This window comes from Amphiprion ocellaris, chromosome 4 (genome assembly GCF_022539595.1).
Source record: "Amphiprion ocellaris isolate individual 3 ecotype Okinawa chromosome 4, ASM2253959v1, whole genome shotgun sequence".
In the NCBI taxonomy this organism is placed as follows: domain Eukaryota; kingdom Metazoa; phylum Chordata; class Actinopteri; family Pomacentridae; genus Amphiprion; species Amphiprion ocellaris.
Genome location: NC_072769.1, coordinates 3,160,291 through 3,185,732, shown reverse-complemented (window position 1 = coordinate 3,185,732; position 25,442 = coordinate 3,160,291). Strand labels below are relative to the sequence as shown.

General features: G+C 42.4%; 1 protein-coding gene across 1 annotated transcript; it reads right to left on the bottom strand.

Moving 5' to 3' along the window:
- Positions 1–291: 291 nt before the first annotated feature.
- LOC111563084 (zinc finger protein 638-like) lies at positions 292–25,442 on the bottom strand. The gene is made up of 25 exons (XM_055009872.1): positions 25,427–25,442; positions 21,251–22,952; positions 17,210–17,271; positions 16,623–16,652; positions 14,940–15,136; positions 13,084–13,194; positions 11,659–11,816; positions 10,839–11,054; positions 10,532–10,630; positions 10,343–10,380; positions 10,210–10,256; positions 8,470–8,534; positions 8,246–8,365; positions 7,695–7,826; positions 5,802–5,843; positions 5,259–5,396; positions 4,992–5,156; positions 4,449–4,901; positions 3,892–4,374; positions 3,666–3,806; positions 1,831–2,086; positions 1,506–1,730; positions 1,248–1,370; positions 947–1,068; positions 292–565 (listed from the first exon to the last, which is right to left on the bottom strand). The coding sequence occupies exons 2-25, from the start codon at positions 22,583–22,585 to the stop codon at positions 515–517; spliced, it is 4,809 nt and encodes a 1,602-aa protein (XP_054865847.1). The 5' UTR covers positions 22,586–22,952; positions 25,427–25,442; the 3' UTR covers positions 292–514.

Below are 25,442 nucleotides of genomic sequence, written 5' to 3'. Positions count from 1 at the left end.
CACGTTAGATGTGCTGTAAATGTGGGAATCCCTGTGAAACGCCGTCACAGTTTGAAGCTGTAGAATATCCTGCGCTTTGTATTCCAACTTCCCAACCAAGACACCTGCAGACAACCTTCTCGTCATAAATGAGGCCTTCCAATCTTCAGGGAGATGTTTTATGCAGCATGTTGGGTAGATTGTAACCGACAAACTTCTGTCATCTAGAGAAATACTATAAGACATGCTGTAGGTAAAATATTCTATTAACTCTTTAAACCACAACAAAGAATGACTGGAGGTAAACGGACAGATCTTTCAGTGAATCCATTTTATTTATTGTCTCAGAACTTGCTGACAACCATCATCCACTGGAAACGAGTTTTATTCCTCTGGACGCTACATAAAAAAATAAATCAACAGCACATATTTAAACCAAGACGGGACATGAAGCTAATTCACACCAACATGAGAATCTGGACCCTTAGTGAGAAATGAGGACACTAGACATCAGGAAGGTCAAAGTTGGGGTTTCTCAGCTGCATTCTGCAGTCCGACTTCCAGCCTCCGTGGTCTGTAAGTACGCCTGAAAGGGAATGAAGAAGGAGACGGCATGAAGCTGGAAGACTCTGAGCCTCAGTGAGCAGACAGAAAGAACAACAGATCTTCATGACACTGACTTCACTGATAAATCCTGCTTTATATGACATCCTAACAAATAAAGCTTTTCTCTGGTCATTTAACACACTGGAAATGCCCAAAGCCCTGTAAATTCAAAGTTTATGGTACAGGTGGGCAGCTAAAACTGATAGTTTGATTTCAGGTCATCAGTGATTCCATGTAAAAACCTTCAGACAGTTCAGAGCCAAACAGACTGAACTGTGCTGTGACAATCAGGAGAAAAACATCTTAATAAATTCCATCTTAACAGTGAATAAATGAGCATCTATGAGTGTCTGTTTCCCACCTGAAGGCTCTTGTAGTGTTTGAGGGATCTGCAGTGATTCATTTCTGCCTCCCTGGTTCCACTGAAGAACCGACTGCACACCTTACAGAAGAACCCTGTCTTAGGGACCAAGAACTCCATTCCTGAGGACGAACACACACAGGAAATGAATTCTCTAAGCTCTGTACCTTTATTAGACAGTTTGAACGTCCTGCTGGATGTCTTCTCATATAAACTCCACCACAAACAGAAAGAGTTGGTTCACAGCACCAGGAGTGTCTTCAGTAAGGCTACCACAGAGTGAAGCTTTAACTCATCTTACCAACGGGGTTAGAGGGGTCATAAGGAGGCAGGGAGCGCTCTGGCGTCGTTTCCATCTTTAACTCCGTCTTCTCCTCTGTGGAGCTGGTGCAGTCTTCAGATCCCTCAGGCTTTCCTGCATCAACTGCTCAGGGTGGAAGAAACACAACCTCTGAGTTTGTTTCACTCACATTTTCCCAGTAAATCCCAGCTTCCCACTGGGAGATCTCCTGACCACCCGTGGGTCCCAGTGACATGAAATAAACCCAGTAAAGCTCACCTGTTACTCTTCCAGTGTTCTCCTTCTCCTGTTTGTTCAACACCTCCTCCTCCTCCTCAGCCTGCCTGTGATTTAGAGAACTGTCTTCCTTCTCATCTCCTGGATGCTCTGCAGGCTCTACAGCCGGAACCGGACTGGAGGAGGAGTCAGCTGGAGCTACAGGATCAGGCACGGAGACCGGTTCATCTTCTGGGGTGGAGGTTGGAGCAGCAGTCAGTGGGTTGTCTATCAGCAACGACACAGTATTGTTATATTATTATTATATTATTACAAACATCTCATCTAGAAGCATGAAGACAGACTGGTCCTCAGAGTGAGACTCTACCTGGTTCAGGTGTGACGTCAGCTTCAGGTTCTGCTGGTTGACATGGTGGTGCAGACGTTGGTGCAGATGTTTGATGGAGACCAGGGTCAGCTTGTGAATCCAGTGGAGGAGACGCCACGTCATCCAGGACCAGACCGGCTGGTTTATGTGGTAAAACCAAACTGTCTGAGGTCTCCGTAGGCGTGTTCACGTGTTCTGACTCTGACATGTTCTCCTCAGACTTCTCCAGGGTCACCGTGGACTCCAGGGGTGTTTCCTAGAAGAAGAAAACCAGAAGAGGAGGAGCAGGAATATAAGCCTCAGACACACCGATCTAGTGAAAAGTGAATATAAACAGATATTACAATGAGTTTTTACTTATTTAACCACCTGAACTAAAACTGTTCTTTATATTTAGTCCAGATTCTCTAGAACCTGTTCAAAGCTCTGGAACTCTGCTGGTCCGAATTTTCTGGAATTATTTAATAAAACACTGATGTCATCATCTGAAGTTTGAATAAAATCCTGATTATGATAGAACAGTTGAGGATCAAAGAAATCTACCAACTGTCATTTGATTTGACTATTTATGAAAAATGAATAAAAACAGCCGTTTTATAATAACTTGGAACTCAGAGAACATAAAGAATTATCAGAACTGATCAAACATCTGCAGTAAAAATAACATCTGGATGTATCTCCAGGTCTTCAGCGTGGAGAGGAAATAATCTGTAAATATTAATTATTATTAATGTTAATCTGCTCTGGGCTGTCTGGAATCGATCAACACTCCATGAGGAGATGGAACAACTGGTTTCACACAACAGAAACTGATCAGTATTTCTTATTATTGGTAATCGATAAAGATGATGGTGGAAATTTAAAGATATTTATTAACAGCATGTGGTGGCTGGAAGCATTTAATTCATAAACTACTTCATTAACAAGTATTTCTGTTACTGAATTTACCCATAGATACGTTAAATGTTTGATATTAACAGTGTGATAGTTTCATAACTAATAATGATTACTAGAACTGAATGTAAATAAAAACAGGAGTGAAAACATCTGAGGTTCTCTCCTGTTCACTGTGAGATCAACTGACTGAGATCATCTACGGTTTTTGTCCTGCAGTTGTTAACCTTTTCTTATTCCATCATTTTACTGCTCTTATTGTAAAACTGTGCTGTTTACTGTTTATTCAGACTCCGTTTCTATGGTAACCTCCTAACGTAGCCACTGTGGAGCAGCTCTGAGACGTCTGAGTGTTTAGTTAAGGCTCTGTCTCTGCTGGAGCATCAGTCAGAACAGGCTGTTGGTTCGGTCTAATCGCTGGAGCTGCTCCAGACTAATCTGCTCTGTCTCTCCCAGTAAACAGATGTTGCGATTGGCTGTTACTCATGACGTCAGCAGCCAATCTGTGGGCAGGACATAGAGACGGCTGCAGATTTAATGTATTTATCTGTCAATTAAAACACCAATGATCTAAAACTGCCAGATATCTGCGTCATCATTGGGTCGATACCTGGTCAGATGTCCTGCAGTCATTCACTGGAAATAAGATAAAGACCCAAAGCAGAACTCCACATTCAACTACTGGACTTTAAAACGCCAGCTGATGTTTAGGAACGTCCCTCACAGTCCTCTGGATGTCATTAAACTGATCTAAGAACTGCAGCGTTCCATTATCATGAAGACTCTCAGCTGGAGACTAAAGCTGTCAGGATGCTGAAAGAAAACTCAATCATTCCTGAATATTTGAAGAAAGGCTCATTTCTCGTTTAATATTAACTAAACATGTGATTGGTCCAGGAGTGAAGAATTTCCCCATCCAGCTGTGTAGAGATAAAACCTACCTGCTGGACAGATGTGGAGGTGTCCTCCATGGGGTCGGCAGAAGGAGAGTGAGGAAGTTCAGTGACATCTCCGACTTCATCTACCGTCACAAAGTCGCTCATGTTGAAGGGGAACTCATCCAACTCCTCCTCCTCCTCCTCCTGGTTCCATGACAGCACAAAGGATTGATTAGAAGAAGAACTAAACTCTCAGGTTTCTGGTCTTTAACAGAACGTTTCTTCTCACCATCTTGGCGTTGGTCTCCTCGTAGCGTTCTCCTCTCCACGGGTTCTGTTTGTATCCTTCTGACCTGAAGGAAGATCTTTCACCGTAGGCTCTCTTCCTGTCCCTCCTCTCCCTCTCCTTCCTCTCCCACTCCCTCCTCTCCCTCTCTCTTCGGGTTCTTTCACTCCACTCCCTTTCTCTGGTCCTCTCCTCCTTCTCCCTGGCCCTCCTGTCCCTCTCCCTCCTCTCCCTCTCTCTGGCTTCTTTCTCCTTCTTAGCCTCCCTCTCCTTCCTGTCCCTCTCCTGTTTCTTCACCACCTCCTCTTCCTCCTCTGGGTGGTCCTTGGTGGGCTCTTTGGTCTCCTGAGCTGTTTTCTGTTCCTGGTTAGTTTCCATCGGTGTTGAATCCTTCTCTCCACTGGGTGGAGCTGTTGTGTTGTTGGGATGACTGGCAGTTCTTGTTCTGCACTCCACCAGCAATGCATTAACCATGGCTTGAGTCATCTGGTGGAACAAAAAGACAATGTTACAGTTGACAGGTGATGTGTGCAGGAGGAGGTTCTGGGTCCATGTTCTACCTTAGGGAGCTCTGGCATGCCCATCTCCTGGGAAGCTGCTCTGCTGTCAAAGCTCGATGGCTTTGTCTCGACTAAAGTTGTGTCTCCAGCAGGAGTCTCATCGTTCCCCTCTTTGAATGCAGAGCTCTTCTCTTCTACTGTTCCTGAGATGCTGTCAACAGCTGATGTTTCCCCAGTGTCTACCAGAAAGTCTGCTTGTGGTTCTGCTTGTGGTTCTGCTTGTGGTTCTGGTTGGGTCTGTGGAGCTGCAGAAGACTCAGGAACTGTGAGTTCAGTCTTTTCCTCAGTGTTGTCTTCACTCCCATCTTCAGCTGTCTTTGGGGTGTTCATGTTTTCATCCTTTCTGTCACATTCATTCTCCACCTCCTCCATTGGGGATTCAGAACTGTCTTTAGGTGGCGTCTCCTCCACATCTGGAGCTGCTTCACTGCCTTTGTCATGTGCAGGTGTGTCCTACAATCATAGAGCACATCCAGAAGTCTGACACGAGGAGCTACAGGAGTTCATACCAGTGCCCTCTAAGCAGTTAATGATGCTACTAACCTCAGATATTTCCGAAAACGCAGCGATGATTTTAGTCTGGATATTGGCTCTGGGGTCAGGCTTGCGGGAGAAGAACAGAGGGTTGCTCTGAAGGATGCAGGGAAACATCTGGAAGCGTTTGTAGACCGACAGCGCCATGGCTGCAGTCGCCATCTCACAGATGACCTGAGCAGGAGGAGACAACATGTCGGCAGCATTAGATGGATTTAAACCAGTTAGCAGCTGTTTCTGAGGACCTGGGTCTTCTGGATCAGCTCCAGCCCTCACCATGTTGTTCAGCACCAGGGTCTTGATGACGGTACCGAAGCGCTGCACCAGTTTCTGGACCTCCGAGGAGCCCGGCGGTGTGTTGGGAACGTTACTGATCACCAACAGGCAGCTCCAGCTGACTGGAGACGGACTCTCCTGAAAGATTCAATCAGTTATTTATTAACCAGAGGAGAACTACTGGTTAGAGGACAGAGCATCCCAGTTAGACACGAGAATTCATTAAAATGACTTCCTGCAGAATTAAATTATGTTCAGGAAAAACAGACGTTTTGTTCTTTTATTGTGTTTTTTAGTTTCAATTTTAGCTTCAATAAAAATATGTAGAAAACAGAAGTATTAGTTCTTAAAGGTGCTAAAATGGTCGTTATAAATCACACACAAACATTCTTCACCACTGCTGAAGCCAATCAATGAATAAAATCACCACAATCAACCACTAACTGCCAAGAAACAAGAATAAAAACAACCTTTAATTTACATCTGTGTTCATTCAGATTAAAAGTCAATGAAATAAAGTGGAGAACTTGAAGATATACTCACCAATGGATCCACTGATCCCATCAGAAGGTTATAGAGCGCCACCTGGAGGAAGAGTTTTAGTACCGGTCAGTTACTGATTGTTCCACACTAATAACTCCATATGACAAGTAGAAGAAATACCCCAAATGTACCAAATCAAAGTGTGAAAACTGACAGAAACCCTGGACAGCACTAAAGGAGAACAGATGATCAGTGTGGAGATGGACGTAGGTAGAGACACTGTGGACGTAGGTAGAGACACTGTGGACGTAGGTAGAGACACTGTGGACGTAGGTAGAGACACTGTGGAGGTGTAAGTAGAGACACTGTGGACGTAAGTAGAGACACTGTGGACGTAGGTAGAGACACTGTGGACGTAGGTAGAGACACTGTGGACATAGGTAGAGACACTGTGGAGGTGTAAGTAGAGACACTGTGGACGTAGGTAGAGACACTGTGGAGGTGTAAGTAGAGACACTGTGGACGTAGGTAGAGACACTGTGGAGGTAGGTAGAGACACTGTGGACGTAAGTAGAGACACTGTGGACGTAGGTAGAGACACTGTGGAGGTAGGTAGAGACACTGTGGACGTAGGTAGAGACAATGTGGAGGTGTAAGTAGAGACACTGTGGAGGTGTAAGTAGAGACACTGTGGAGGTGTAAGTAGAGACACTGTGGACGTAGGTAGAGACACTGTGGACGTAGGCAGAGACACTGTGGAGGTGTAGGTAGAGACACTGTGGACGTAGGTAGAGACACTGTGGAGGTGCAAGTAGAGACACTGTGGACGTAGGTAGAGACACTGTGGACGTAGGTAGAGACACTGTGGACATAGGTAGAGACACTGTGGACATAGGTAGAGACACTGTGGAGGTGTAAGTAGAGACACTGTGGACGTAGGTAGAGACACTGTGGAGGTGTAGGTAGAGACACTGTGGAGGTGTAGGTAGAGACACTGTGGACGTAGGTAGAGACACTGTGGACGTAGGTAGAGACACTGTGGAGGTGCAGGTAGAGACACTGTGGAGGTGTAAGTAGAGATACTGTGGACGTAGGTAGAGACACTGTGGACGTAGGTAGAGACACTGTGGAGGTGTAGGTAGAGACACTGTGGACGTAGGTAGAGACACTGTGGAGGTGTAAGTAGAGACACTGTGGACGTAGGTAGAGACACTGTGGACGTAGGTAGAGACACTGTGGAGGTGCAGGTAGAGACACTGTGGACATAGGTAGAGACACTGTGGAGGTGTAAGTAGAGACACTGTGGACGTAGGTAGAGACACTGTGGACGTAGGTAGAGACACTGTGGAGGTGTAAGTAGAGACACTGTGGATGTAGGTAGAGACACTGTGGACGTAGGTAGAGACACTGTGGAGGTGTAAGTAGAGACACTGTGGACGTAGGTAGAGACACTGTGGACGTAGGTAGAGACACTGTGGAGGTGCAGGTAGAGACACTGTGGACGTAGGTAGAGACACTGTGGACGTAGGTAGAGACACTGTGGACGTAGGTAGAGACACTGTGGAGGTGCAGGTAGAGACACTGTGGACGTAGGTAGAGACACTGTGGACGTAGGTAGAGACACTGTGGACGTAGGTAGAGACACTGTGGACGTAGGTAGAGACACTGTGTAGGTGCAGGTAGAGACACTGTGGAGGTGCAGGTAGAGACACTGTGGACGTAGGTAGAGACACTGTGGACGTAGGTAGAGACACTGTGGACGTAGGTAGAGACACTGTGGAGGTGCAGGTAGAGACACTGTGGACGTAGGTAGAGACACTGTGGACGTAGGTAGAGACACTGTGGAGGTGCAGGTAGAGACACTGTGGACGTAGGTAGAGACACTGTGGAGGTGCAGGTAGAGACACTGTGGACGTAGGTAGAGACACTGTGGAGGTGCAGGTAGAGACGTACCGGAGTGCTGAGGCTGATCCGCTGTTTCAAGAGGATCATTTTCAGCTCAGAGTCTTCAATCTTCGCTGGCATAAAGCTGTGGACTTTTACCAACTCTTGAGCAACCTCCATGTTTTCTACCGACACCAGAGCCTACCAGACAGAGACCAGAAATAGAATCCAAGTTAATGACAAAATAATCTCAGTAAAGACTCAACAATCCACACAGAACAGGTTTATTATGTATGAGTATTTACAGACATGTCACTCAGTATTTAGTGTATTCATAGTTTTCTCCAGCCGCTTCTTTTCTGTAAATATGACAGCATCAGAATGAAATGCTGATGTTTACTTTGTTGCTTCCAGCTGTTAGTGGGACCTTTTTCTGACTCATGAAGCAGCGGTGTTGTGTATGCAGACTCTGAAAAGGGCTACTGTGGCTTTTAAATCAACAACTAGCTAAAGCCAGGTGAGAATTTTCATCAGCTACCTGGTTTATTGCTGTCTATTTGTGTCTCCAGTATTTTCTCATCCATTAGAACCAGTAAAAGTCTCACACGGGTTCAACTAACCTTTCCTATCTGTGATGCCATGATGATGTCAGAGGGAGTCCCAAACGGCTGGACCAGTTTGATGACATCACTGCTGGACCAACCAGTCTCAGGGAATCCAGTGATCAGGACCAGGCCCTTCTGGAGGAGACATTGGGTTGGAAAGACATGTTTGAGGAAATATCGCTGGATAGAGGTTTGTTCATCAGTCTAATGAATAATTAATTGGTGAACAGATGACGCACCTCCTCAGAAGTCTTCTGGTCAGTTTCTCCTCCAGCGAGGGGTTGGGGGAAGCAGGTGGACACAACTGGAAAACATCACATCATGTTTTCAGCTTCACAAGCAAATACCAACATCAACAAGTCCATCTAAAAGCATGAGCCAGAGAAAAGGTAGCTTCTAATATGGACATAGCTGCCAGTTTAATAGGTACACCTGATTAAAACAAATCCACACAAGAGCCCTGCAGTAAATCAAAGGTTAGAATGTTTGGTCTGTGTTCTTTAGGGATGAGTTCATTCAGCTGATCGTTTTAGGGGATGTAGTTTGTGGTGAACTTCACTGTATTACTCTGTGTTTTTATGTTGCCCTCTCACTGATATAAACATCTGCCAGTTTAACACTTTAACCCTCGTTTCGTCCTGCGGGTCAAAATTGACCTGTTTTAAAGTTTGAAAATGTGGAAAAAATAAATATTTTCACAGTGAAACTTCTGATGTCCACATTTTTAACATTGTTGGGAAATCTTTGAACATTTTTGGTGGAAAAAAAGAAATGTTAAAAATGTTTAAGAACATTCGGGGAAAAAAATCAACCAAAATCCAGCGAATTTCGCTGGATTTTGGTTGATTTTTATGTGATTGTTCTTAAAGAAAATATTAGAAATTTTACTGATATACAGATATTTTTAGGATTTTTTGGGAAGATTTTTACTCATTTTTTGAAAATATTTACAAGAATTTTTTTTTTTGCCAAATTTGGGGGATTTTTTTTTTTTTTTTTAAATAAAACTTTTAAGGAATTATTGGAATTTTCTTCCTGAAGGTTTTGCAAATTTTCAGAAATTTGGGGATTTTTTTTTTGCTGAATTATTGGATTTTTTTCAGACAAGGAAACAATATTTTTTGGTGCCCATAAATGAGGACAACAGGAAGGTTGATGTCAAAGTGAAATCAGAAAGTTATGTCAATTCCTTATAAATATAAAATGCACATCTGTTAGCCAGTTCTCCTTTAAACTGTCCGGCTGCTCAGGGATCACTGGTGAGTTCTGGTTGGACGCTTCAGGTCATTATCTTCCTGGAGTCTCAGTTCTCCTGCAGACTGCATCCAGTCGTCCTCCAGGATTTCACTTTACTGCTTTCATTTTATGCCCCAGCTTTACAAACCTTCCAGGGCATCATGATGCTGCCACCACCATGCTTTACAACTGAGATAATGTGAACATGTCAGAAGAGTCACAGGTGTCTTGTTGGCCCTCCTTCTCTTTGACTTTTTTCTTGAGGATAGTCTTTTCTAGGCGGATTTACAGACGTTCCTTTCACTTCTTAATAAAGGATTTAAGAGGACTTGATGGGATATTCAGTGACTGCATTAACATGATCTCCATTCCACTACCTGAGTTACCGGTACTACTAGCACCAGTGTTAGTCTCTTTAAAGGGGGTGAATATTTATCCAATCACTGATTCTACATTTTTAAGGAACTGATGTTACTTTGTAGAAATAATTTTCTACTTTCACATGAAAGAGCCATTTATGTAAATTCTTAAGAACAGGGAACGGATGAGAGGAATCAAACACTTTTTACTGTAAATGTTCACGTTCACCAGGAACCAGTCATTATTGTGTGACTGAAACATACCGTCTACTTTCACATTAAATGGAATCTGGCTGGAGCTAGTTTAACCCCTATTTTCCTGCCTGAGACTGGTTTTTATACATTAGCTCTGACTTCTCTCATTGTGTTTCAGAGGTTTCCTACCAGAGGTGTTCCCAGCTGAACCCTCTTCCTCTCCTGGAGCAGCTCTGCTGTGAAGAACACAAAGTGAAGAGTTGAGTGAAGCCAGAGAGGGTTTGAATTAGGAAAAATATGTTCAGTTTACAGGATTACAGACCCGTTGTTGGCTTCAGCAGACTGGCCTGCTTCACATTTCTGTAAGAGAGGAGGATATTTAATATGTGGCGAGAAAGACGCCATGCTTACGTACAAACATGAGATCTAAAACATTTCTAAAGCCCTCTAACATGAAAACATTAACACATTTTCTACACATCAGAGGGTTTTCCGTGCTGTATTAACATACCTTAGCTACTGAAGCTGTGACCTGCTGATTCCTGATGCAGAGGTTTGTGGAGGTAGCCAGAGCCTGGGCGTCTTCAGCCTTCACCATGCAGACAGACGCCTGTAACAGGAGAGGACGTCAACGTGGAACAGACAGAAAGTACGGTGGCTATTTCTAACATAGAACCAGCGTTCATAGATCAATATATAAACAGATACTGTCTTTGGAAATAACATTTGTCTTATTATTCATCTGTTTCAAAAATCAAACCTGTGGAAAATCCCAAAAGTCAAACTTCATCAACCCTGAAGCTACGACTGAAGGTCACCTTCTGTCCTCGGCCCTTCTCAGTCTCCTCCTCCGAGCACAGCAGGAGGATCACGTTGTTGATCTTGCCAAAGGATCCAACCAAGTCAGTAACTTCCTGCTCCGAGGCGTCCTTCGGGATGCCGGTCAGAAAAACCAGCCGGTCTGCAACAGAGGAGCCCTGGGAGGCCGGCGTCGCTGCTTTCTTCTTCTTCTTAGCTGGTGGAGGTTTGGCAGACTAGAAACCAACAGGAAGAGTTTCACTTCAGTTCTGTTCACTGACCGAGCACAAAACTGAGTTTAATAACGATGTGGTCGAGATGGAAAACATTTAAATAACTAAAAACAACCAAACTGATAACGCTGGAAAATTACAGTTCATTCTAGAACTAAATTAATTCTGATTATTTCTGACATCTTCACAAACGTAAACAGCTGCACTGAGCTTAGTGACGAATCTAGCTGCAAAGGTGAATCCAGTCATCGACTTAATCCCTAAAAACTCTTCTGTGTATCAGAGTTAGATATCTAGAATGAAAATAGCAGCTCCATGCCTTACAGTGTCTGATGTAACACACCACTGCTGGTCCCTGAGAATCTGTAAATCAATGAAACTTGGCTGCCTTTCTGCTTTCACCATACATAAAACACCACAAAGACACTTTAATAGGATTAAAAACTTGATTTTCACCAGTAGTGGTCTTTAAAAACTCTCTACAGATGTGTTGTGGTTGTGTTTCAGGAGTGATTACCACTATTTTACAGAACATGAAGCATTTTTCATTGTTGGCTGTAAATGTGGTCCTAAAAGTGAAAAATGCACCAGTGGCCTCTGCATTCACCATCTTAGCTGTCTTGGCTCCAGGCTTCATCACAGCCTTGAAGCTTTTGTTGGAGAGATGTGGCGGTCCATGTTTGAAGCTGTGACCTGGGACGGATGAGAACTGCCGGCTGGATAAACCCTCATGTGGACGCTTCACTCCACTGCGATGGAAACCTCCTGAAGATGAACCACGAATCAGAGACAAAAACATGTATAGAAACATTCACAAATTAGCAGACAAGGAGTAGATAACATAACAAACATCTGTTTATGTGACGGCATGCTGGTATTTCACTCATAATAACATTCCCCTCAGCTTCATTTAACATGTATTATACTTATCAATAACGAAAACTGGACAGTAAACCATGTGATGAATAATCTGCAGCTGATTAACTGTGACTCTGTATGAAGAGAAGTCCACAGTGACTGACCTGGACCAATCATGTCTAAGAGTCAGGGCTGATTCATAAAAAATAATTACTGAAGGTTCTGGCTCTGTTTTTCCATGAGCATTATGTGCACAACTTTCTCTTTAGAGACACTAATTAACTCCTGGTGCAAGTATGTAATAAACTTGTACAAAGACCTGGAAGGAAACAACTGAACTTCAGCTCCTGTTCACCAGTAACGCATTCAATACTGATGAGTTTTATTATTATTATTCATTATTCTGATCTGTCTTCATTGCAGTAAAGCTTTTCTTTTTATGGGCATTCCAGTTTGCATTATAACAGGATTTGTCTTTTTAGTTTTCTGATGTTTTTGGAGCATGACTGGAGTTTTAATGTGAAAAAACTTCTTCCCTAAACCACTTCCCACTACCTCTACACTAAAGCAACAGCAAGCAGGTCAAACCACTGGAACTGATACATAAATATTAGGCCAGGTCTGAAATAGAGAGAAAACGTGACCAGGAGCTCTTTCAGACAGGAAGTCACACATTCAGCTCAATGGAAGGACTGCATGTTTTACAGAAGCTTTATAGTATTTATTAGTACGACTATCTAGTCCATTCACAACTGTATGAAAAACTAAACTCATGAAATCTGTGCATTTGAACAGATTAAACTAGCTAATGTGTAGTCCCTGTATGTGACCAGCACATCTCTGACTCCAATAGATCTGAGTTTCCAAATCAGGGATGAGGATGTATCAGTTTGTCAGAACAGGACATGTTGTCCTAAATGTTCACAATCAAATGGGATTCTAGAGAAACCTGATGATGGTCACAAAGGTAAATATCCTCATTAAAACCGTTTACTGGGTTAGAGGGTTAGGGTTAGTCTAACCGTAGACCAGTGGTGAGGGTGAATATCAGTGGAATGTTAAAGGCTCAGTTTCAGGTAGGGAGCTGTGCTGCATGTCCTCCATCTCCCCAGGTTTCCTCGTTCTCCCCCAAAAAACTGTTTCTGATAGGACAAAAACAAACACAGAGCCTAACCTGATGAGTCCTTCCTGTCAGGCCAGTGCTCTCTGGAGGATGGGGAGGCTCGGCTTGAATAAGTGGGACTGTGGGAGCCAGAGGGTCGGTGCTCAAACCGACTCCTGCGATCTAATATGAAAAATGAGGACAGGTTAGATGTAAATATGTGATACTATAGTCATTTATCAGTGAGCTTCTGCTAACACTAAACCCAGTATTCACATCTCCTACATGATAAAGTCTAACTCAGATATGTAATGGTTTCTGACACCTACAGCTGTAATAAAAACCTACAGCCTTCACCAGATCTAATCTCTGTCCACGCTAATAAGCTGAGGAAAGGAAGAAACACAAGGGTTTGTTTAGATATTAATAAAGTGCCTAATTTACTAAAGTATTCTGCATTATTTCCACTTGGTGTACAGTCATTACTAGAAGTTTCCTGTCTATCACTGCAGTGTTGAGCTTCCAATGGCTCCTAGAACTCTTGTTTTTCCGGTGATGGAATGAATGAAACTCATGAATCTCTGTCCCAAAAAACAATCATTCATTTTCATTCTGTCATAGATTTATTACAGGCCTTCTGGAAATGTGACTCTTATCAGCTTTGGTGATGTAGAAAGCTGTGTTAATCAGTTTCTTAGGCACATGGCCTCTACTTGTGAGTGATTACAGAGACTACAGCTGTAGACTTTCTCAGACTATGTAATAAACTAGACTCAGCCACAGACACTACAGTGGGAACATCTAAGGAGCTGAGTACAAATCTGAGGAAGCAAATCATTGACTTGAAAAAGGACATCACTTAGAGCCGCTCCAATGATGCGTCAGATCCCAGAGTCAACTGTGCAAACTATTATTTTCAGCATAAAGTGATCCACTGCTGCCATAAGGAAGAAAAAGCAAAGTATCAGTTGCTAATCAAACAGCAGGTCTGAACAGGGAGCCGCTGGAACACAGTATTAGTGTCCGCGCTCAGGTGTTTTCCATAACCATGAGCTGAGAGGATCCATGCAAGAAGGAAGCTGTTCCTCTAGAAGCAACACCCCAAGGCTTCACTGATCACAGGACAAATTAAATACTTTTTGGAGGGAATTTCTCTGGTCTATTCTAGAACAAAACTTAAGATGAGCTATTTGGCCACAATAACCAGAAACATGTTTGGAGAGAAGCTGACACCTATCGTCAAGCATGGTGGTGGCAGTATCATGCTCTGAGGCTGTTTTGTAGCCAGTGGAACTGTTGCTTCAAACTAAATAAATGGAATAATAAATAAGGATTACCTCCACATTCTCCAGGAAAACCTAAAATCATCAGTCAGAAGGTTTTGGTTTGAATGCAGTTGGTTGTTCCAACAAGACAATGAGCCCAAACACACCTCAGAAGTGGTAAAGAAATGATCCGATCAGGTTAGAATGAAGGTTTTAGAACGGCCTTAAACTCTGTCCAAGTCTGTCAGAAAGCCACAGCATGTAAAAGCACCGATTCAGCCCAGAGAAGCGCTCAAAGATCCAACCAGAAGCTTCTGGATCGCTATCAGAAGGGTCTAACTGAGGTGAAATTAGCCAGAGGACATTTACTCAAACATTCGCTTTGCTGTTTATATGTTTTTGATCCAGCAGACCTGTAATACATCTATGAAAGATCCAAAATACTTGATTACTTTTAGTATCAAAGATGCATTAGTTTAAATCATTCCATCATAGAAAACTATTGTAGGAATCACTAACTGTAGACTGCTGTCATGTACATGGTCTTTCAAACTTTTGTTCACTATTTTACATTCAGTACAATCTGTTATCATAAACCAATATTAGGTAATCATTAAAACCAATAATAGGCTAAGAGTTAAATTTAACATTTCTAACCTCTACCTTTGTAATGATGGTGTCGTGGGTGGCTGTGGGGGGAGTAAGGCCTCCCATGGGGCCTGTGGAGGTGGGGGTCCACCCTGTGTTTGCCTCCTGGAGGACTTGGAGAAGGAGAGCGAGAGACGGATCGAGACATGGAATGCAGTGAAGATCGATCCTTGAGGTTCCACTGAGCCTGGCTGCCATACTGTCCACTCCAGCTGCAGAAAGACAACATGCAGGAGGAACAACTAAACTCAGAATGAGAATACAAACTAAACTCAGAATGAGAATACAAACAACACTCAGAATGAGAATACAAACTAAACTCAGAATGAGAATACAAACAACACTCAGAATGAGAATACAAACAACACAGAATGAGAATACAAACTAAACTCAGAATGAGAATACAAACTAAACTCAGAATGAGAATACAAACTAAACTCAGAATGAGAATACAAACTAAACTCAGAATGAGAATACAAACAACACAGAATGAGAATACAAACTAAACTCAGAATGAGAATACAAACTAAACTCAGAATGAGAATACAAACTAAACTCAGAATGAGAACACAAACAACACTCAGAATGAGAATACAAACTAAACTCAGAATGAGAATACAAATTAAACTCAGAATGAGAATACAAACTAAACTCAGAATGAGAATACAAACTAAACTCAGAATGAGAATACAAACTAAACTCAGAATGAGAATACAAACAAACTAAACTCAGAATGAGAATACAGACTAAACTCAGAATGAGAACACAAACAACACTCAGAATGAGAACACAAACTAAACTCAGAATGAGAATACTATCATGCTGCCGTCTGTGACATGCCTGAAGGTCGATATCTGTACAGATCAAAGTCATATTTTCCTTTCTGTTCTGCTTGTAAATCATGTTTTCATGACCGTGTTCATTTGCAGCGGCTATTAAGCAGACACTGCTCATGACAATAGGGACGTGTCAGTGTGTTATGTAACATATCGACCACCGAAAAAAACACATAAATAGCATCATGTTAGTCATTAATCAGGAGCTGTGCCAGTGTGTGAATATAGCGTAGGATTTCTAGAGAAATGGGGCCTTCCAGCTGTGTTTAGTGCTCGGTACAAAGCCTGTATAAAGAAACCTTGTCCAAATTCAGTTATAACTCTGTTCCTGATGAATTCTAAAGGTATGATATCCCAGAATCACCTTGTGCATTCCCTCCTCATATTAAACATCTGTTTTAACTACCCCTTCTTTTCATAGTCGGTGTGTTTGTGCTGCCGATCGTCCACGTTGTCACTAATTCTGGGCTGCACACCGATGGTTTGGACGACCCTCAGACTGGGGTGGTTCATAACATTTAGGTCAAGCATAAATGAGGATTTTAGCATTCTGTTAGCAATCCAACTTTTAGTATTTTGAACAGATGAATTTAACATTACTATACTTTAACCTTTACACACCATGTTACACCATTTTCGAGGAGACATCAGGATTAACAATCTCATATAAAAAATATGTTCCAATGCCTAACTAACAAAATGGATTAATAGGATCTAAATATTCAAGATATCTGAACTGTTTGGGACAAAGTCAGCTGGAAGGAGTGCCTGGCTGTGATATATATATATATATATATATATATATATATATATATATATATAAAAACATGGTTGGGAACATCAGAAGCAGAGTCCAACTAACCTTGGTAGATTTGGTTTCCAGTTAGGGTACCTTCAGGGACACACATAAACACCTGTTAGCATGCAATTCAGCAATTTCTGACTCCTAAACTTGTAGTAAGAAAAAATTTACCCAACACAAAGCCCATCTTTTTTGTTTTTTGATGAGAACGAACTACCAGACAGACGACTTCCCCCAAAACATCCTCATTATGTAAAATAGTGGCCTACTAGGAAGGTCAAGCATCTATGAAGCCGCAAACATCTTCCCTCAGGATGAGGTGGACTTCATTTAAAGTGAAATTACACATAAATACTGAATTCAGGATTACAGTAGAGCCTAACCTAATACACTGGGTGGCCAATATTGGACAGATATAGTGGAATCAGTGCATAAATTACCCAATAATAAAACTTAATGCAGCATAACAAGCTTGGGGTACTTTAGGAATGGTGTCACCACAGTTTGGCAGAACAGACTTACGCTGATTACAATCAGCAAATATTGGAAGAATATCAGCCATTATATCAACATTAATATTTTATACTCTCTAAAATGAATCCAGCATTGGACTGGAGGTGAAGCGTTCAGCAGCTAAATGTCCTCACTTGTTGCGCAGGTCTCTGCAGGCAGCAGTGTGGTTGACGGTGTTAATATGGTCAACCCAGTCCTGGAAAAACATTTAAAAAAAGAAAATACACAAATGGGAGAGAAAAAATGTCACTGTTAGACAGAGCTGAAGAGAATCCTCACCACATAGTCATGTTTCTCAAGTATGAAGATAAAAATACAAGAATCTAAATAACTAATTTACCTATAGTCAAAGATTTACTATAAAAACAGAGACATGGGTTTGGAGTCAGTTTTAAACATGGTGTGTGAGTCTCTGAGGGATAATTCTGGGTTATTAGCAGCTGTTGTGGCTCTAAGTGTCATGCTAATATTTCACTATTTACCTCCATCGTAGAGATTTGGGAAAATAAAGACTATAAATAAAACAACTTGTGAACAGCATTTAGTGTCGTAATTAAGCTAAAGCTCCTTTTTCTGTCCGAAGGATGCTGTTTATAACACTGGTCTGACAAAAGGAAAACAGAAGTAAATCATCTGGAATAGCCATGCTGCTAACTGCATTAAGGATCTCCACCCATGGAGACTTCCAGTCACCAGCGCACATCATCTGGTTTCCATGTCTGACTTTCACTGTGTTCAGAGTGTCTTCTGAGAAACTCTGCAGGTAAACGGCGGATGACCCTGTGGACCATCATGAAACTGCCTGTAGGTTTCAGTTGACTACAACAGACTGGGAGCTACATCAGGTGGAAGACATGATGCAGAGGCAGAAAGACTACAGGACGTCCAGAGAAACGATACACCTCTAGAACCTGGAGGTATTTCACTGCTGTGCTGCTGAGGAGAAAATTCTCTCCATCCAGTGTGGGATCTGTCGATTGGAAAATCTCCATGTGTTCATGAATGAGAGAAATCCCAGCTGGAACTGCAGCTGATGAATCTACATCCATGATAAACACTAACGTCCACCTCCCCAAAAACACCTGGAACAAAAGAGCAGTGGGACCAAATGTCCAGGTCTCCAGATGGAAAGTCAAAGGCAACAGTCAAGAAAATGGTGTTTACTTTCAACTGTATAAAATGATTCATGTAAACTTGGAATTCTTTGGGAAACTTTGAAGAGATTGATGCTAACTGCCCCGATAAACACTGTTCACGAACTGTTTTATCGACTCATCTCTACAACGGAGGATAAAAAAGTCAACATGACCTGTAGAGCCATAAAACCACATTAATGGAAAACACACCAGATGGAAGAAAAGTGGAATTTTAGCTCTTTGGTCCCATGTTCATGTTAAAATTATGTTCCAGTTAACAGCAGAAATACAACCCAATGCTTCGTCTTTCTCAGATCATTTGTGTCCTTAATAGACATATTTCATATTCGTTCTATTTTTAATTACCTTTAGTGAGATTATACAGAAACAATACTTGTCACTGGCAGAAACAAAAAAAGGTAGTTTGTAGTCTTCTTGGTGCAAATACCATCTTCCAAGGTCTGAAGATCATTTATTAAACCATCAACTAATTGTTTCCCTATGCCATATGACATTTCTGTAGCATCCTGCGATGTTTGACAGTTTAATGTAAAATGGAAAATAAATAATAATGAATACATTCAATAGGTGGAAAAGATATTAAATAGTTTAGATAAACAAAGAGGTATAGAGTTGAATAGAACTTTACAGTCACTTTTACACAGATCATTCTGCTAGATTATTCATTCATTACTGTCCTGGGGTCTGAAAACACAGGCTCTTCAGAAGCTCCATACTAGGGCTGGGCGATAAATCGATTTTATCGATTAATTCGAGTTTGTACTTAATGTAGATTTGTTTTTATGAAAATCGATTTTCTCATCAACATCTGCCACCAACGCCTTCCCGCTGGGCTCCCGTAGTTCAGAGTGCGCCCCCCTCCCCCCCGCGTTTGATACACAAACAACATGGCGGCGAGCGGTGCAGATCTAAAGGTGCATGTCCACTAGATGCGATTTTCCCGCACGGCAACGCACCGCATCTGAAAATCACACGGTCGGTGGGCGGTCACTAGCGGACCACAACATGGTCACATGACAGCGCTGAGCAACAGCAGGCCGCTACGTGGTCACGTGACCGAGCTTTCAGCTGGACAGTTCGGCAGACAACTCGGATAAACACAGCGGCTCAGCCGCAAATTTTCCCTTTTATTTCAAAAACACGTCAGCGAAAAGTATTTCTGAAAGCATTTGAAGCGAGAAATAATCTGCAGCAGCTAAATCTGTCCTGGTCACCGACGCCTAGTTTAGAAGTTTGAGGACAGTTTCACGATGCGTGGAATCTCTGCACGCCTCACTGAATTTGCATAAAGTAGAAGTCAGTCTACTTTATGCAAATGAGCTGCAGCCCTCTCCAGGTAAACACACCTGATCACAGCTGGAAACGCACCGCAACCGGACCAGCATGCCACATGCAGCGCATTTCCAGCTGCAATCAGGTGTGTTTACCTGGAGAGGGCTGCAGCTCATTTGCATAAAGTAGACTGGACTTCGGGGTGCAGAGATTAGGTAGGGGGTAAAAAATAAAAATAAAAAAATCGGATAAATTGTGAATCGGGATTTTTTGTGAAAAAATCGGAGATTTTTTTTTTTTTTTTTAGGTCATATCGCCCAGCCCTACTCCATACCTGGGGGAGGTTTGGACAGTCGCACTCATCTATAAGTAACTACAGAGCTAAGCATTGAGACAGTAACTATGGTTACACACCAACTCTGTGAGCCAAAGAACAAACAACTTTAAAACTATTCTTGTGTAAATTCAGTGTGCATCATTTTAGAACATGAGAAACCCCAAAGAGAATAACCAGAGTATTGGCTTTTCTTAGAGAATACAGGAGTTTATTCAAGAGTAAGAACTGCTGCACTAAAGAATAAAATGATTTTGGTCAGTTTTTACTGACTTTTTAAATTTACTATTCAGAATAAACGTTCACATTTACAGTAGAACAAAATGAAACCCAATAACTCCAATGACTTAAATTTTAGGATAGATACTTTATTATCTGTCTATCGATCTATCTATCTATATGTCTGTCCATCTATAGTCAGTCTATCTACCTACCTACAGTCTATCTAAAGTCTATCTATCGGTGCTTGAAAGGCAATACGAAACACCAACTTTCTGTCAATTTCACGTATGTCATGATTAAACTACATTTTGGGGAAACTCAGTGAAAACCAGAGAGCATTTAGGAGAACAGTGAGAAAACAGGACTGTTTAAATGTGTGATGGCTGGTATTTTAACTGTATACTTACTGGTACTGTGGGAGTTTATATTTATTACTATTTTGGAAATAAAATGTACTGATTATTAACAGTGTACATTTCATGGGAGCTTCATACTGGATATTTTCACTCAACATATAAATCTGCCTATGCTCTTCTCTCTGATTCTGGTCCTTACATTAGTCATCCTAATCTGAGAACTAAGAAAGTCTAAGTGCAGCTCTGTTAGAATGGTTATACTCTGCTGGCCTGCTGATGGAGAAAACAACTTCCAATCAAATAGACCGTTATCATCTGTTCTTTATCTAACAGTTATTCTACTAAGAAGGAGAAACACATGAGAACCAGGACAAAGTGTTTTTATCGCTGTCATCTTTTCACAAACATGTTGATGTGTTATAGCAGAAAGACAGGGAGGTTCTGCATCTTTTTTCATGAAACTGAGCCACCATTACCGTTATTAGTACTTTTCCTGCTGTGAAATGCTCTATTAGCAGCCTTTAGACACTTGAATATAGCTTTCAGCCAAGATGGTGGGAGCTATGAAATATGTAGTCCACATACAATGAGGGACATAACTAGAGCATACTAGCACTGTTAGCATTCCTGACTCAGGAGAGTGGGTTTTGCTGCTTCTATCGGGTCTGTGCTGTTCTGTTGTTAGTGGCAAATGCTATCCAAGCACACCAGTTATGAAAAGACATCAGGACCACATCCTGACAACCGCCTGGTAAAGAGATGTGTCAGACTGAAAGTCAACATTTTAACATTGTTTTCAGGAAACGGTTGGACAGCGGACATGTTAACACTCACCTTTTCCTGATCACACTGTGTGTGGCACAGGGAGCAGGTATGAGGATACACCTTTGGAGACACAGCTGAGAAATCACTTATCATGGTGGGGGTAGGTAACTTCTTGTTGCTGCTGCGAGGTTTTGATCCAGATGAAGATGAGACAGATCGTCTTGAGGAAGCCTCGCTCCTGGTTTCAGACGAGGGCCTTAGTTTGGATCTGTCTCGCCTGTAGTCTCTGTCTAGATTACGGGATGATGGCGATGATGGGAATTCTCTCCCTGGTGACCGACTGTTCTTGCGTTGGTCACCACTTGTCCTGCGATAGTCCCTGTCTCCATGCTTGCTTGATTCAGTATGTTCCAGATGAACTTGTCGCCTTTCATTTTTATCCGGTTTTGGAGCCGATGAGGAGGATGATGACACGGCGTACATTTTAACTGTCCTTTCACTGGAGAGCGGCTCTCTTTTGAAAGTCTCTCTGGTACTGTTCTCTTCCTTTGCCCGACTGGCATGACCATAATCAATGACTTTACCTGCAGTCTGTGTAACAGTTAGAAGGCTGGGCACCTCTGTGGACGTGGATGGTGCCAGAGGAGATGAGTGGGAAGTAGGCAGCGGCATATCATGAATGCTACGTGAAAACGAGGATGAGGAGACAGAAGCCGCCGTTTTCTGGGCGCCTGACTTGTTGATCTGGATGTCACGGAGTATGAAGGGTAACGTATCTGGGGTTAGCTGATCATCAGGGTAGTGACTCAGCACTTCCAAGTCCTCATTTGAAAGTCCAAAGCTAGCCAAGATGCTTCCTGCACTCTCTGGTGTGTACAAACCCTGACCATCTCCAGGGCCACCATGGGGATGCCGGGCTTGGGGAGACAGGGAGTCACTTACAGGGGGAGTCCAGTTTGGAACTCGTGTTCCTCCTTGGCTGCTCTGGGGCTGTTGTGGCCCCTGGTGGCTAGCATTAGGTGCAGGACTGGCAAACAGCTTATTTGGAGGTTGATAGCTGGACCAGTCTACTCCCTGCTGGTGACCAGGCTGATTATCAGCAGGAAGCGATACTGGGTTAGAGCCATAGCTTCCATGCTGACTGATCCCAGAACCTGAACCCGGGTTCTGGTGTAGGCTGGGTCGATTCAGGTGGTCAATTTGGCGGTGGTCCATGTCCCTGGCCCCTCGAATAGCCAGGGCAGATTCTAGCTCATCAGGAAGTTGGGTGGGACGAGGAAAAGAGAAATTCATCACCGGCATGTTGGTGTGACTCTGATGCTGGTTCGGAGGAGGCTGATGAGGAGGCCTAGGTCCATTAGAGAAAGGCTGTGATCCCTGCTGCTGGGAGTGTTGGTGATACATGGCAGCAGATAGACACGGCCGAGTGGTTCTGTTAGCTTTACTGTTCGTGTTCACGTTAAACCCCACAGCCGAAACCTGCTGTCCGTTAAGAACACTTAGGAGGGCCAGGTGAGGAGGTAACGCCGCCAAAAACCCGCCGCTGTGACACTGCTTGCCAACAATGATGGTCGCTAACGTAGCGAGCTGCCGCAGAGCAATCTGGGTCTGACTCTGGATCTGAGCCAGTCGGAGGGCCGTCACTGCTGCAGCACCAGGTCCAAATATGAAGCGGGTCCCTCTGGTGCTGTTGGCGATGGAGAACTCTGTACCGGGTTCCGAGCTAAGGGTGGCAGCAAGGTGTGAATTACTGTCTGTGTGCACAGTGAGGCTGAGGTGGAAAGCAGAAATATACTATTACAAATAAGCAAGAGAGAATTTTTTCCATTTCAAATGCAGCTTTCAGACGAAGCGTTCCTTTTCCCCCCACGTTCCTTTTTCAAAACTGGTTTATCTTTTGATGGTGGTGTCTCCTTTGAGGTTTGTGAAAGCATAAAGAAATGCGGTCAGCTTCGAGGTCTCCTTCCTGTAGTCGAGTGCATTTCTTTCAGAATGGAAAGCAAAGCCACATTATGCAGTAACAATGAATTAATGGCATTTAATAACCCAAACAGCAGGTATGTATTTAATAACCAATGGCATGCTAATCACAAGCCTAATAGAAAAACATAAAGATATTTGTTTTCAAACTAACATTTGCTGCCTGTGACGAATATTCAGCCCTGCAGCATTTATGTCCAACAACGACATAATCCTTTTACCAACATGTTCCCAACAGAACAAAGTAATTCCACAAGCACCTTTTATAATGCAATGTTTAGAATTATAAATAACACTCAGGTCACCTGTGTCCTGAACAGATCTAAAACCACCAAGCAGAGAATTATTCTCCTAGTATCTGAACAAGGTTAGTAAATTTAAATACATGATGGTAAACATTAACTGGCTCAGTGGGAGTCAGTGTGTCACGACCAGTTCATGCTTTCTGTGTCCATGTGCACAGGCCAATAAATAAACAGTGCACAAAAACTGGTTTGCACTGCTCCTCATATGGCGCACAGAAAAACACACAAAGCAGTTTTTCCAGGATGTAGCAGCTCCGTACGGATCAGGCTGTAGATCAGTGAGCAAACATGTTGTAGGGTTCCTGGATATTTCAGAACTTCTAACTGCATCTGGGCTCCATAAACAAATCCAAGCACCTTCAAAGTCTGGAAGCAACGACCTCCCTTCTGTTAATGATGAATTATAATGGTGTACAGCCTCTCTTTATACCAAACATGTTTTCAACACCACTTATTTTGCTGCAATTGTAGAGTGGACGGCCCAAACCCTGGAGGATTTAGGATAAAATCTACTTCAGCCAGAACCTTGAGATGTGTACATGGAAAGCATGAACTGGTCTTCATAGACACTGATGCTGCCGATGCATGCAGCTCTGCAGCCATTGGTGTGTGTGTGAATGCACGAATGGCAAAACACTGTAACTGAGTAAAACAAAGCTTTATAAGTGTTGACCATTTATGACAGCTAAAGATCTTCCCACACATCCCTTTGACATGTTAAATATGTGACACAAGACGTCCAGAAGACAGCAGGTCCACTGATGATGGGTCGACTCTAGAGGTTTAGGTCTAAGATATGATGACAGCTGATGTCATAAACGTCGCACTGATTTCTAATATCGATCTAATCTCTTATCGTTTGCACACTTGGACCCAATTTGGACTGAATAGAAAGTCGTTTCTACCAATCAGCTTTTTAAGATAATTTAATTCAAGCAATAGCATCAGATTCACTCACATTTAGTAGTGATTGACTATGTCTAACCTTTGATTGATGTCGTACCATACACGTGCACATTTCCTTTGAACTGATCAATCCAAACAACTTTAACCAAATATTGTTGAGCTAAAGGTGAGCTTACATGCTAAGCACAACTATTTATTAGAGACAATGAGATGATTTTACTGCTAATCATCTCAACATATATCGAATGAGGACATCATTCAAAGTTAAGCAACACTTAACCTAAAACATAAAGTGCCAATTGACACAACATTAACAAAACTAACGAGAAAAGGAGGCAAAGTCTTTAGCCTTAATATTTATTGGAATGTGACACTAAAGCTATGAAAAAATCTGGCAGATAGATTTCACAAACACACAAGCGTGCTTTTCAAAAGACGAAGCTTCAGCATTTCTGGCTGTTATCAGACAGTGTTGACTTCTGACATGACTACAGCAGCCCTTCTTCTCACTGGACCAGTTCTACTGGTGGTGGACCAGTATGTACTGGTGATGGTCTCCAATCCCTACTGAACTGGTCTCCATGATGGGATTTCAGATGCAACAAGCTGTGGTTCATTTTAGCCTGAAGCCGGAACAGACTAACAACACATGAAGTCAAATCTAACACCTGAAACTGTACAGAGATAGATAGATAGATAGATAGATAGATAGATAGATAGATAGATAGATAGATAGATAGATAGATAGATAGATAGATAGATAGATAGATAGACAGACAGACAGACAGACAGACAGACAGACAGACAGACAGACAGACAGACAGACAGACAGATAGATAGATTATAGACATAGAGAGATAGACTATAGACAGATAGATAGATAGACAGATAGACAGACTCTAGACAGACAGGTAGATAGATTATAGACAGATAGATAGACTATAAACAGATAGATATAGAGAGATAGATAGACAGACAGACAGACTATAGATAGACAGATCTGTCAACATTAGACAACATTAAACACCCCAGAGCTCTGAAGCTTTAATCTCACTGTGCTTTTCTCCAGA

Coding starts and splice junctions, on each gene's coding strand:
- LOC111563084 (XM_055009872.1), bottom strand. CDS start 22,585: ATGTATCACCAACACTCCCAGCAGCAGGGATCACAGCCTTTCTCTAAT. Junction 1,371..1,505: donor GAACACTGGAAGAGTAACAG/GTGAGCTTTACT, acceptor CACCCTGAGCAG/TTGATGCAGGAAAGCCTGAG. Junction 1,069..1,247: donor TGACCCCTCTAACCCCGTTG/GTAAGATGAGTT, acceptor GTTCGTCCTCAG/GAATGGAGTTCTTGGTCCCT.